Source organism: Clytia hemisphaerica, unplaced genomic scaffold, assembly GCF_902728285.1.
Source record: "Clytia hemisphaerica strain Z4C2 unplaced genomic scaffold, Clytia hemisphaerica genome assembly, whole genome shotgun sequence".
Classification (NCBI taxonomy): Eukaryota; Metazoa; Cnidaria; class Hydrozoa; order Leptothecata; family Clytiidae; genus Clytia; species Clytia hemisphaerica.
Window position 1 is genome coordinate 1,490,095 of NW_027103512.1, and position 12,719 is coordinate 1,502,813.

A 12,719-nucleotide genomic window follows, 5' to 3' on the forward strand; every position below is an offset into this window, starting at 1 on the left:
AAAAAAATCGGCTTTCGTCTTTTTTTATTATCTTATAAACACTTTTTCAGAACCACAAGTTAAAAGAAAAGCAAAACTGACTGAATATGCTGCCAAAAAAGTGATTGACGGGTCTAGAGAATGATTGACAGGCCCGGGTTAGATATTTCCGTGAGCAATCTCGTTATATTTATAAATAAACCAGCTGTGCTGGAAGGTCAGCCCGAAATTATAAGAAAGATTAGAAGATAAGAAGATTAAAATAATTAATTCAAGGAAAACTAGTTGTCCCGTATTTTCCAAGGAAAATTAGTTATCGCGTATTTTCCAAGGAAAACTAGTTATCGCGTATTTTCCAAGGAAGATCACTAGACCGTATTTTCCAAGGAAAATCACTGGTCCGTATTTTCTGAGGAAAATTAGTTGTTGCGTATTTTCCAAGGAAAATTAGTTATTGCGTATTATCCAAGGAAAATTAGTTGTTGCGTATTATCCAAGGAAAATTAGTTATCACGTATTATCCAAGGAAAATTAGTTATTGCGTATTATCCAATCCAAGGAAAATTAGTTATTGCGTATTATCCAAGGAAAATTAGTTGTTGCGTATTATCCAAGGAAAATTAGTTATCGCGTATTATCCAAGGAAAATTAGTTATTGTGTATTATCCAAGGAAAATTAGTTATTGCGTATTATCCAAGGAAAATTAGTTGTTGCGTATTATCCAAGGAAAATTAGTTATCGCTTACCTTATTGGTATATATTTTCGCGTGTTACAAATTTTCGCGGGTACTTAATTTCGCGAGTTTTTTGGCCAATTTTCGCGAAATTTAATACTGTTTAAATTTTTCAAAATTACAAAATCGCGAAATTAAATACACGCGAAAAATTTTTCTTAGTATTTTGTTAGCATTTTTACATCAAAAACGTTGCGTTTCAAGAAAAATCAGTCTTTTTCTTGCTTTATATTCCCACTTTCTGAAAATAAATAGTTTAGTGAATCGCGAAATTTAATACACGCGAAAATTTTCCAGAAGTCGGCAATCGCGAAATTTAATACACGCGAAACACGTTTTTTCGAAAAAATTTCGCGATTCGCGAAAATTTGTAACACGCGAAAATATATACCAATAAGGTATTATCCAAGGAAAATTAGTTGTTGCGTATTATCCAAGGAAAATTAGTTATTGCGTATTTTCCAAGGAAGATCACTAGACCGTATTTTCCAAGGAAAATCACTGGTCCGTATTTTCTGAGGAAAATTAGTTCTTGCGTATTTTCCAAGGAAAATCCTTTGTTCCGTTCTTTCCAAGGAAAATCAATTTTCACGTATTTTTTCAAGGAAAATTAATCATTAATACATACTTTCCAAGGAAAGTCAATTGCTATAGCTAATTTCCAAAGGAAATCATTTGTGTCGTATTGTCCAAGGAAAATCACAGCACTTTATTGATTTTCTTTTGAAAGAAAAGGTATTTCCCTTGCAAAAAATACAAAGTAACTGAAATTCCTTGAGCAATCATTAGTTGGATTTTTCTTTTTGAAAAAGAAGATTATTATTCCCTTGAGAAACACACAGAAAATCAATTTCCTATGCAATAATTCATATCCTGTCTTATTTAATTGAAAATACAGATTTTATTTATTTTTCTTTTGGAAGACTGGTCAGAATGATGATTTCACAAACTGGGGGGAGTCTTCAAAAAGTCATGCATCCGTCATGTTCTAGTCCAACAGCTAAAAATTCCGATAGGCAATAGAAGCTTGCTCCAGTTTTTCCGAAACCGATTTTGTCCGACAAAAAGTGTCAAAAGAATATTTGTTTCAGAAAAAATGTTATTAGCCTGTCTGACTAGCCAACCAATTTTTAACATTTCAAAGTAGGCGGAGGACCTTGTCTAGTACAGACTTTTAAACTAAATTTAGGAAAAAGTCTCTCAAAGGGTCCCAAAATCATCAAAATTTTGTCTCTCAAAGGGGCGATTTTCGATTTTTGCTTTGGACATACCTGTCACCTCGCAAACCTAGTACCTAGTATACTGTTTGACATTCTGTTTTTATCTTTTTGAAGGCGTTTTCAAGCTCAGAAAATTATGGTCTGTACCTCAAGACTTGAGGACCGTTATAAAGCCAGGGAGTGCTTGAAAAATCAATGTTTTTGATTAGGTCTGAAATATTTTTGATGCCTGTGGATAGATGCGTTTAGAAAAGAAAAAAAATACACATGGGGGAATCGAACCCTGGACCATCTGCCTTTGAAGCTGTTGCTCTACCGACTGAGCTAATTAGACGAATGTAAAATGCGAAAGCAAATGGTTTTTATTACCATAAAAAGTAATAAAAAATGACGTAATGTAATTGCGTAATGCTTGGAACGCCTTGCGACTTAGAATTTTTTTTCAAAACTGAAAATTTGACCCTGGTTCGAACTACTACCAAAGTCTCTTGTCATTGATTCTGAGTACGGCACGCTAGCAATGTACTATCGAGCCAATACAAAACTTCGCAATTTAAAAATCCTTATAAAAAACACTACTGCATATACGGGTGAACTGACCTCATGGGCTAGGCTAACTGTTTAGATCAATTACATACTCCAGGCTCCATAAGGTTCCTTATTATAATTGAAAAAGCGTATACTACCAAACGATACGGAACTCGTGACAGTGCTTTTTAAACTCGTTGTCTTTGTTTATCTTCACAAGATTTTCTTTATCTTTGCAACTTAGTTCTCGCTTTCGGCCTTTCGTCTATTCGTTTTCCGCCTCCCACATTCAATTACAGCCTCCCGCCTCCCACTTTCGTTTTCAGCCTCCCGCCTCCCACTTTCGTCTTCAGCCTCCCGCCTCCCACTTTCGTCTTCAGCCTCCCGCCTCCCACTTTCAATTTCAGCCTCCCGCCTCCCACTTTCGTTTTCAGCCTCCCGCCTCCCACTTTCGTTTTCAGCCTCCCGCCTCCCACTTTCAATTTCAGCCTCCCGCCTCCCACTTTCAATTTCAGCCTCCCGCCTCCCACTTTCGTTTTCAGCCTCCCGCCTCCCGCCTCCCGCCTCCCACTTTCGATTTCTGCCTCCCGACTCCCGGCTCCCGGTTCAGCCTCCCGCCTCCCGGCTCCCAGTTTTCCTGTATGCCCTTCGAGGGCAGGGACTTCCTTCAATCGATGGGCGCGTCTATCTACGTGGGAATATCGACACTTTAGGTCCCTTGGTTGACGAACGTTTTTACCAACTTTTCTTAAACTAAAAAGGCTCTTCGAGTCTTATCGTAATTGTAAACTGGATAGAATTTCACGTCCATTGACTGAAGGACCACAGAGGCGGATCTGGGATTTTTCTGAGGGGGTTCAAAAATCTCTTTTCTGAAAGTAAAAAGTTTGATGTTTTTAAGCATTATTAAAGGTACTAACAGTAATCATCAACAATCTGTAGGAAAGCACTTTTTCAACTTTCACAATTGTATGGAGTGTTGTTTATAATTCTTTTGGTAGAGATTGTTGTTATATATCATTTCATGATTTTGGGGTGATTTTCCCAAAAAACTCAAGGGAAAAGAAGGTTTGGCACTTTATCAGGAAAATTTGATAAATTAGATAGAGGTCATTACAAAATGCTAATTGGGTGATTTTTTCCAAAAAATTGCAAAATATCCACCTACGAAAGCACAAGAGGGTAATTTTTTTCAGAGGTCACCAATGTCTCTTTTTGTATAAAAGTACACCATATTTTCATATGATCACGTAAAAGTAATCTTAGTTTTGTTTTGCAAGTATAAAGTGATATGAACTCTCTCTTATTATGACATGACAAAACCAAAAATACTTCCTCGCTTTACATTATCTTGAAGCATGCATGAAGGTCCACCTTTCCAGAAATTTCGTTCTTCAACCAAATTCAATCAAATTGCTAAAATGTTGTTCCCTAACCTTTCTTCCAGTCTCTGTTATAAAAAAATTTTGTTTTGTTTTTCTATAATAGTTTTCAAAAATAAAGCTAGCTAGCTTTTTTTCCATGTGAAATTCATCAATGTCCAATGATGGGAGAAGAATCTCTCGAAACGTAGCAATGTGAAACTCATCAATTTCCAATGATGGGAGAAGAATCTCTCGAAACGTAGCCAATCGCAAATCTCGTGATCCATATGTAGCTAGGTAGATTTTTCCCCGTGATATTCCCGATGCCCGATGATGGGAGAAGATCCAAATGTAAATTCATGATTATATTCAAGACACAATAAACTTCCACCAAATATTCACAAATAAGTCCTTTCCCATAAATAAATTCCAAACTTCATTTATCAAGCAAAATTGATTTAAGTTTTGTTTTTGTTGGTATGAATGCTTTTCTTCTAAAGATAAAGCAAAACAAAAATGTTTCCTCAGAATGAAAGTCTTTTTCTTTTGTCACTCTTCACCACTCCACATCAAACAAAAGCAGATGAAAATTCCATCACACAGAGTCTTTGTCAAAATCATCATACATTGATTGATATTGTTGTGTGATTTCAAATTTACTGATTAAATTGAACCAAAAATGTCCTCAAAAAGATAAGTAATTGCCTGATTATTATTACCACTTTTCAGGACTTCAATTCCTTTCTTTAAAACACAGCATTGAACGCTTGCAAAGAAGTGAGGTCGTTTGCCGTACGAATGGCTACCCTTCAAATCATTTCAATATTTTGCCGGCGACGACATGCGACTGAAAGTTATTTTTGTAGGAGAATCTTTTACGCTCAAAACGGTCGGTCTCGTATTTTCGAGAAATTTTCTTGAACCACCTCAAATTTGCCATTTCACTAGATGCATTTTCTGAACCAGGTTCAAAATCAAAGATTTTCCTAGCACAGAACACAGCTAGATATTAATCCCGCAAAAAAAAGTCATAACAAAGATTTTTTACAGCGTGGGAAAGCTAGCTACGTCGTACACACATAACCTAAAGATTTTTTAGCGCGGAGAAAGCTAAGTTTGTCGCGCACACCACGGAAACGTGGTGTATGCCACATGCATACAACCCCTGGTAAAATAATATCGAGATATGACCAAAAAGAAAAATCAGTTCCGATCAGAAAACTAGATTTCACTTGAAGAAAGGGTCTTTGTTTTTTTTATGTACTAAAAGGGTTGGGGTGGTTCAGCTGAACCATTTGAACCCCCTCAGATCCGCCGCTGGACCAGCTAAACTTGTAAGCTCAAAGTATTCTTAACTCGCTCTGTCAGTGTCGTTCGAGTGTCAGCGCCGTGATTCCAACTCCATCGGGAGTAGGGCCCATCTCCTGAACGGAGGGCTCGCATCTTTCTATCTTTAAAATGGTTATCACAAACTTTATTCTGATAAATCGATTTTCTTTATCAATGTTTTAGAGGTTAGCATTCAATTCGTCCACAAATTGTTTGGGACAACGAAAATATATGTATCATGGTAATCTACACAAGGTATTTATTTATTTCCATTTCAAAGATGTCCCTATTTTCTTGATTGAAAGGGGAAACTTAGTTTGCGAAAAGTGACGAAATCTTATTCAGGCAATCGAACTTCCACTATTAATCGACATAACTGCTTAAAATAGAAGGTTTGGTATCATAAATAAACCATTTATATATCAGACATTTTAAACTTCTGTAGTTCGAGTATACGTTTTGTCCCTCGGGTACTCTGACTGTGCGAATAAAATCTTTTGGGGGGATTCGGGTTTCACAAGGTCCCATACTATGCTTCAAAACGAACTCATATAGATTGACTATGATCGAGTTGATATCTTCACAAGTGAAACCAATTTTCTCCGTCTATGCGAGAGTGTAGAACATATAACGTAGTCAGGAAAAACACTGGCCTTTTTCAAAATAGAGTTGATATTTAGCCCTGTAAATAATGACTTTTAGACAGTATTTCCACTATTTTCACGGGGTCCATGATCAGCCTGCTAGACTATTTATAGACTGGTCGAATATCGAGGGACACTCCTTGGTTTATGTGTCTCCGTCTTAGAACATTCGGCCACCGCTCCAATCTATCTATTTATAATAAAACTTTATTGTTATAATAATCATCCATTTTTCGTTTTCTTCAGCACAAAAGCAACAAGGAGTTGAAAGCATTTCTTTTCAACGATTTTTTACTCTTATGTAAAGTTCACACACCTTCCAAACTTCCTCTTGGTATCTTCCATCCTGATTGTGACATCAAACTCTCCATATATAAAAAGGTATGTACAAAAAAATTCAGTAATAGTCTGGCAGAAATGACTACAAGGACCCTCTTTATTTTGATGAGAAACTGTTGCTACTAACTACTGTTTGATAGCTGGAGGTTAGATAGCTTGCTGGTTAAGTTCTAACATCTATAAATTTTCCAATTTCAAGGGGTACAAATAGTAGTAATTTTTTAACTTTTTGAAATTTATTCTACATCGTACACAAATTTGTTTGCCGAGTTTAAATCAAATTTAGATTCAAAGCTGAGTCTACGCCAATAAGATTTTTGCTGCAATTTGATTGCTGCATTGATTCCCCTGGAAGTTTTTATAGTGTAGCTATTTAAAAGACTTCCAATGACGAATAAATTGGAAGGAAATATTACAAATAGACAATTAAAATTAGTTTTATAATATTTTTATTGCGATATACAGGGCGATGTAACAAAACTTTTTCGTGCAATATTTTACAATATCTCACGTGTTTGAAACGTGATATAAGTTGCATTGTAGCCGCCTGTAAAAACTTGTCATGTGGCCTTAGTTTTTCAAGTTCAAAATTTTTTTAAATTCGATGAAAACATCTCCCCATAAAGAAATTCACACGAAGCTTTAAGTAATGAAATAAGATTTATTCTTCTTTCAATTTTTTCACAGCCTATATTTTTGAACGAAGTGATCGTAAAACGACCCCAAGATGCTGAAGGTATGAAATTAATACATATTCTCCGAAATGCGTAAAATAAAATTCGGGTCTCTTTTTAAAGTATTGTTGCCAAAATTAATGTTTGTGGGTGCGGTCGTTTTGTATCAAAATTAATAGAGTTCTTTTGGGAATACATAATGAACCTGTCAATTAAGTCTTAAAGTCAATTTGCTTAAAGGGTGCACTGATCTTCTTTTTGCTTGCCATTTTTCAATGAATTTTTTCAATTCTAACATATAATATACCGTTGAAAAGATGATTCAGAGCACTTTGATTATTTATAGGTATATTCCTGTGAAAAAAACTATATAAATAAATTTTCTATTCTATTTTATTTTAAGTAAACGAAACGTTATTCCACTTATCGCATATCGACCGCGTGATTTCCTTTCGCGCAGAAAGTAAAAATGACAGGTAAGGGGTATATATACCCTGTATCAAGATGTTAAACTTTTGGAAGATTGGGGATTTAAAGGTTTTGTTTTTAAATAAGAGTTTGCTTACTCATCAATTTTAATTCACAAGCTTTTTCACATTGGATTGACACGGATGTGGAGCAAGATTAGTAATAAAGAGGAAAAGAAAAACATATTTTTGCTTATATCAGCATAATATAACAATAGGCAGACACTTTCCTGATATGAAACGGGAAAACTTAAGTAAAAATAAAATCTTTAACGATTTCCAGAATTGACCAGGTTTTCAACGGGGATGGAGATGAACATTCAACAATTCGAATAAATATTTCGTCAAGTGTTTCGATTTTTCGGAGACATATCCTTGGGAAACTTTCCAATAGTAATGAATAGACCTTTTCATTAATTACGTCACAACATCACTTGCCTCGTTTTGAAATTATTACCATGGTGATTAATTCCCAGTTGATTTTATTAAAACTACTTTCTATCTATAAAAAAGCATTTAATATCTCAAGGGACATAATCACCATGGTAATTGTTTGAATAAGAGGCAAGTGATGTTCGTGACGTAATTTATGAAAAGGTCTATTCTAAACTTCAGTTGAGCTGTGCTGAGTGGTGAACATTATAAAGCTGAAATCTGATTGGATGATATCAATATATACTATATAGATTTAAGACACCTTAAAAATGCGTGCTTGTCGTGCTCATCGTTCTCTATACATCAAACCATTACTATCATACTCTCCTTGAAACAGACGTAGAAACGTGGTTGTCTGACATGCCCACTAAACAATGTTTAGTCATATACCCTCGAAGTTCGTACTTGCCGTGTTCAGCGTGTCCGACAAAATATGTTTAGTCATATACCCTACAATTGGGCCTACGAATGATTTCAAAGATAATGAAGTTGAGCCAGTGCGGTTAGCACGTTCGACAGTTCATTACTATTGAAAAGTTTGAGATTCTAATGAGAGTCTAAAGGCCAGGGCAAACCGATCCAACATTTCATCCAACATGCCTTTTTTCTGATGTTGGATGAAATGTTGGACCGGTTTGCATCAATTCAAATTTTTGGAAAAAAATGAAAAAGAAGAAAAAAGAAGAAATAAATCGTGTTGGACGGTGTTAGATGAAGTTTGATCGCCATCAAACATTGCATCCAATATTTGCGGCGAGATCAAAGAAGCTCTCTCATTGAATTGTGTAATTTTTCGTGTTGGATTGGTTTGGTGGTACTTTTTTCTTTATTTTTTGAATTTTCATTTTTTTCCAAGTCATGTCGGATGAAATGTTGGATCGGTTTGCCCCGGCCTTTATTTTCGCTTCATCCAACGCAAATTTTACCATCACACATTTCATCCAACATTGGAAAATCATGTTGGATGAAAAGTTGGACTGGTTTGCCCTGGCCCTAAATGACACCACTTAGGGGGTCACACCAATTCCAGGAAAAATGGCACCTTTCAAATTCCAATTTGTTGATTATGAGAGTAATATTTTCTTCGTTTTGTCTTTTTTCAAAGGAATTCTTGGGTGACAAATATACAACAAGCTTCGCAACAATTCATCGAAACTGAACGAGATAAACGGAATCGAGCCACTAGAGGTAGGTACTGGTTTTTTTAAGTGCAATTAAGTTATATATCTATAGGTATTCTTAAAATGTTGTCAATTTGAGCCCTGCGATTAGCATAAAAATAATGCTTCTAAGAATAGCTTTGCACCAGCGAAACAAAATTCACCTTTTCCTTGCTTCTTCCCTTAGCACGCTCACTGGGTGACAACGAAGTTGGACGATTAGTTGTGACCATCATTGAAGGTGCCGACCTTCAACCCTCTGACCCTAACGGTAAGCGTTGTGTTCTCAACACTGACCTTGTTATATATCCGCTATTATAGTATAAGAGATTTTCTACAGTGTGTCCTGAGAAAATTGGAACAGATTTTATGCAAAGTAAAATCCACAAAACTCATCAAAAGATATTTTAATTTTCGTATAAATTCGGTTCTACCCTTTGGAAGCTTTGGGGCCTTCAAAGAAACTCAATACTATAGTTATAAAATTAGATCTAGGGGCGTCTAAACAAGCAATAACTAGTCGCCACACTGCAAGCTAAAAGTCTTTTTTAATTTCAATGTATTTCATTGATCTTGAATTTCTTTTTTTCTAGGAACAAGCGACCCTTACTGTGAAGTGAGTATGGGATCTCAAGAACATAGAACAAAAGTTATTCCCAAAGATCTCAACCCCAAATGGAATTCTACTGTAAGTTTAATAATTAGGATGTTCATACATTTTCCTCAAAGCTGTGTATTTAGAAATTAATGATACATGCTAATCACAGAAGTTACACTTTGACTAAAGAAGTATTGATCACTTCGCCCATTCGGCCATTCCATTTTATATCCATACAGGGGGGTGGTCGAATATTTCCAGAGTGTAACCCGGGAAAGATTTCCAGGGGGTGTTTTTTCATTTTCCAAGGGGTTAAAAAGTTATTCTAAAATTCCCATGGGGTAAAAGACTAATTTTAGTTCGTCCACCCTCACTTAAAGATATGAAACGAATTTTTCCAAGGGTAATTTTGCCAATTTTGCCACTTTCCAGGGGGTGATTATTGATGATTTTTTTTGGCTTGAAAAGGTTCTTCCACCCCCCCCCCCTGTATTGTTTTTAATGGAACAGCCCATTGATCACGGCAGAAATAAACTGGGTCAATTTTTTCATGCTTTCCAAACTTTCCAAACTTTTTCGATTAATTTCACAAAAAACTTTGCAAAAAGCTGACTCGTGAAAGTTTATTCTCCGGGAAAATAAGATTTTCCTTAAATTTGAAGGAGCGTGATGCAATTTTTCAGAAACAAAATACAGCTTGCTTGCTTCACAGTACCTTAAGTTTCATGTTGATACAATCATCAATTGTACCGTTTCGTACCGAAACGGAATAAAGCCATTCTATTGGTTAAAATTGACGTAAATCTTGAGTTTAACCAATAGAATGGCTTCACGGAACCGCCACGCGTGAACGTGGTCTTAGATAATATACAGGGAAATTTTCAGTATTGGCATGTTTATTTGAGCTAAGCCATTCCACTAATTTAGTGGGGATGAAATCAAAGTCGATTCTTAGTGGAGCTGAGATTGTAGGGCAGTTTTTCCACCAGAGACGAAATTTCGGGCAAATTTCCCTGCGGGTCTGTGACACAGGGGTGTAACTAATAACCATACTCTTTCCGGTATGATGTGAATGCCATGTGAATAATTCGTTTTTATGTTCCCACTTTTCAGATGGTATTCAACATTAAAGATTTGGATAAAGACGTTTTATGTATCACCGTTTTCGATCGTGATTTCTTCTCGCCTAATGGTATGTTCTTGTCTTGTCCTCTTATTGAAAAATAATCTGGAAGATTCCTGGTGTTCCCACTGAAAGCCCAAAGTGTGCATCTAGATGGTAAAATAGGAACAGGTCTAGGATGGTCGTCAGTCTGAACGCAAAACCGCCGTAATAGTCTTTAAGGAGAAAAACAATTTTTCCAGTGTCTAGATTCGGAAATGTCCACAAAACAGTGGTTTTTCGGTATTTCCTCATTGGGTTTTTCCAGACAGCAGGTCTAACCTCCTGAACAAGCATCAGTTGACCCCTTGGGCATTCAGAATTACCCTCAAAAAGAGTAAATTTACCCCCCCCCCCCGGACAAGGCAAATTTTATAGATTTTTCACTAACCCCCGGACACTATATCCTCCAAACCCCATGTTCGGACATTTTTTATTCTTTTTTATTTTGAATTTAAGGTTTTCTGTTGATTACAGTAGCCAGGTAGGTCCATAAAAGTTTGTCTTCTTTTTGTTTAAGATTTCCTTGGTCGCACTGAGGTCAGTATAGCATCAATTATGAAGCATTCTGGACCAATCACAAAACGTCTTTTACTACACGAAGTCAGCACAGGAGAATTGGTTGTAACGTTAGAATTACAAAACATCAAAATGCTATAACAGTCACTGTTAGAAAAAGGGGTTGGCTTATTTTAGAATCTATATTTTTTATTAGCCTGTAGATTACGTCGTAGGTCTGAAACCTTCAGCCTAATTTAAAAGCTATGTTTTGTATTACCTTATTACACGAATATTACTAGTCATTTTATTAACACGAATTGAAAGATTTCGTAATTTCGTAAAAGGTAATCGGTGGAACGCTCATTAGGAAAGCTTTATTCGGCATTTCGTGGATTATAAGGTCATTGAAAAAGGTATTATTTTAGAAATTAAGGAACAGTTTTTATATATTCATTGTCATCGAAGAATGTATTGTGTAAAGGAATGTAAAAGTAAAAGCGATCAACCATTTTCTACGGGCGATTTTTAGGGCGTAATAGTAGCTAAAAAGAACAATATTTTTATTCTGTAGTTTAGGTAATATACATCTCAATATTTTCATTTTTATTTCAATGTTTTGTTCAGTCAATTGTGGTCCAAAATTAACCAAATTCTTATTCAAAATATATCTCCCTGCTAAGATCTCCTCTTAGAAATGAAGCATGAAGCAAAAAGAAACGTAGCTTACTTGGGTGTAGGGTGCAGAAGTCTTAATATCAAAAGATTTTACAAAATAATGTTTTTTTATATTACAAATCTAAATTCTAACAAATTCTTAATAATTAACAAAATTAAAACCAGATAATTTCAAATGGCTCGTGACTTAATTCGTCAGCTCTCAAACAGAAGAATCCTATGTTGAGATGCAAAAAATATATATAAACTCTTAAAGCAAAAAAAGGTCTTAAAAAATATCTCAACTTCTTTTCTATTTTTTAGCATAACAAAACTCAGGAAATACTTTTATATCTTATACCTTAAAGGAACTATTTTTTGCGGGAACTAATTTTTGCGGTTCGCAGTTCAAGATTAAATATTTAATATTTGCGGGAACTTAATTTTGCGGATTTCTCACTTGAAAGAAAATTAGAGCCGTACTGTGAATTATTCGACCTTTGTTTTTCGCATTTGAAAAATTTTGCGGAACTTAATTTTACGGTTTGGGCCTAAATCCGCAAAAACCGCAAAATTTAGTTCCTGCAAAAATTAGTTCCCTTAAGGTATTTATTGTACACGTTATATTATATAAACTTAAATATTTTTATGTTAATACCGTCCGGGAAAAAAAAGCAATTACTTAATTTTTTACCGGATTTTCTTATTTTTCATCTGACACTTCTTTCATCAACTTTTATGTGAATTAAAAAAATCGCTCTTGTCTGAACAGTGTGCGGAAAGAAGTGGAGAAAATCGGACGAATTCCGATCACTAAGCATGGTAATGATTCGATACCCTTTACTGAAAAGTCCTACTGAAGCTCAAAAAAATTTAAATATGATAAAATTCTTGTTCTCAGGTAATAAATTAGGTTTTTGAAAAAGAAAG

The 12,719-nt window shown here is 35.3% G+C and overlaps 1 protein-coding gene across 2 annotated transcripts in view; it reads left to right on the forward strand.

Annotated features, from left to right (window-relative positions):
• LOC136799299 (intersectin-1-like) overlaps window positions 1–12,482 on the forward strand; it is a 34,742-nt gene extending 22,260 nt beyond the window's left edge. For both annotated transcript variants that reach the window (XM_067056004.1, XM_067056005.1), the window contains exons 32-40: window positions 5,339–5,410; window positions 6,046–6,180; window positions 6,826–6,874; window positions 7,216–7,288; window positions 8,820–8,902; window positions 9,062–9,145; window positions 9,468–9,562; window positions 10,586–10,664; window positions 11,155–12,482. In XM_067056004.1, the coding sequence (XP_066912105.1) occupies window positions 5,339–5,410; window positions 6,046–6,180; window positions 6,826–6,874; window positions 7,216–7,288; window positions 8,820–8,902; window positions 9,062–9,145; window positions 9,468–9,562; window positions 10,586–10,664; window positions 11,155–11,294 (810 nt within the window). In that variant the 3' untranslated portion in view covers window positions 11,295–12,482. The remainder of the gene's footprint in view (window positions 1–5,338; window positions 5,411–6,045; window positions 6,181–6,825; window positions 6,875–7,215; window positions 7,289–8,819; window positions 8,903–9,061; window positions 9,146–9,467; window positions 9,563–10,585; window positions 10,665–11,154) is intronic.
• The last annotated feature ends 237 nt before the right edge of the window (window positions 12,483–12,719 follow it).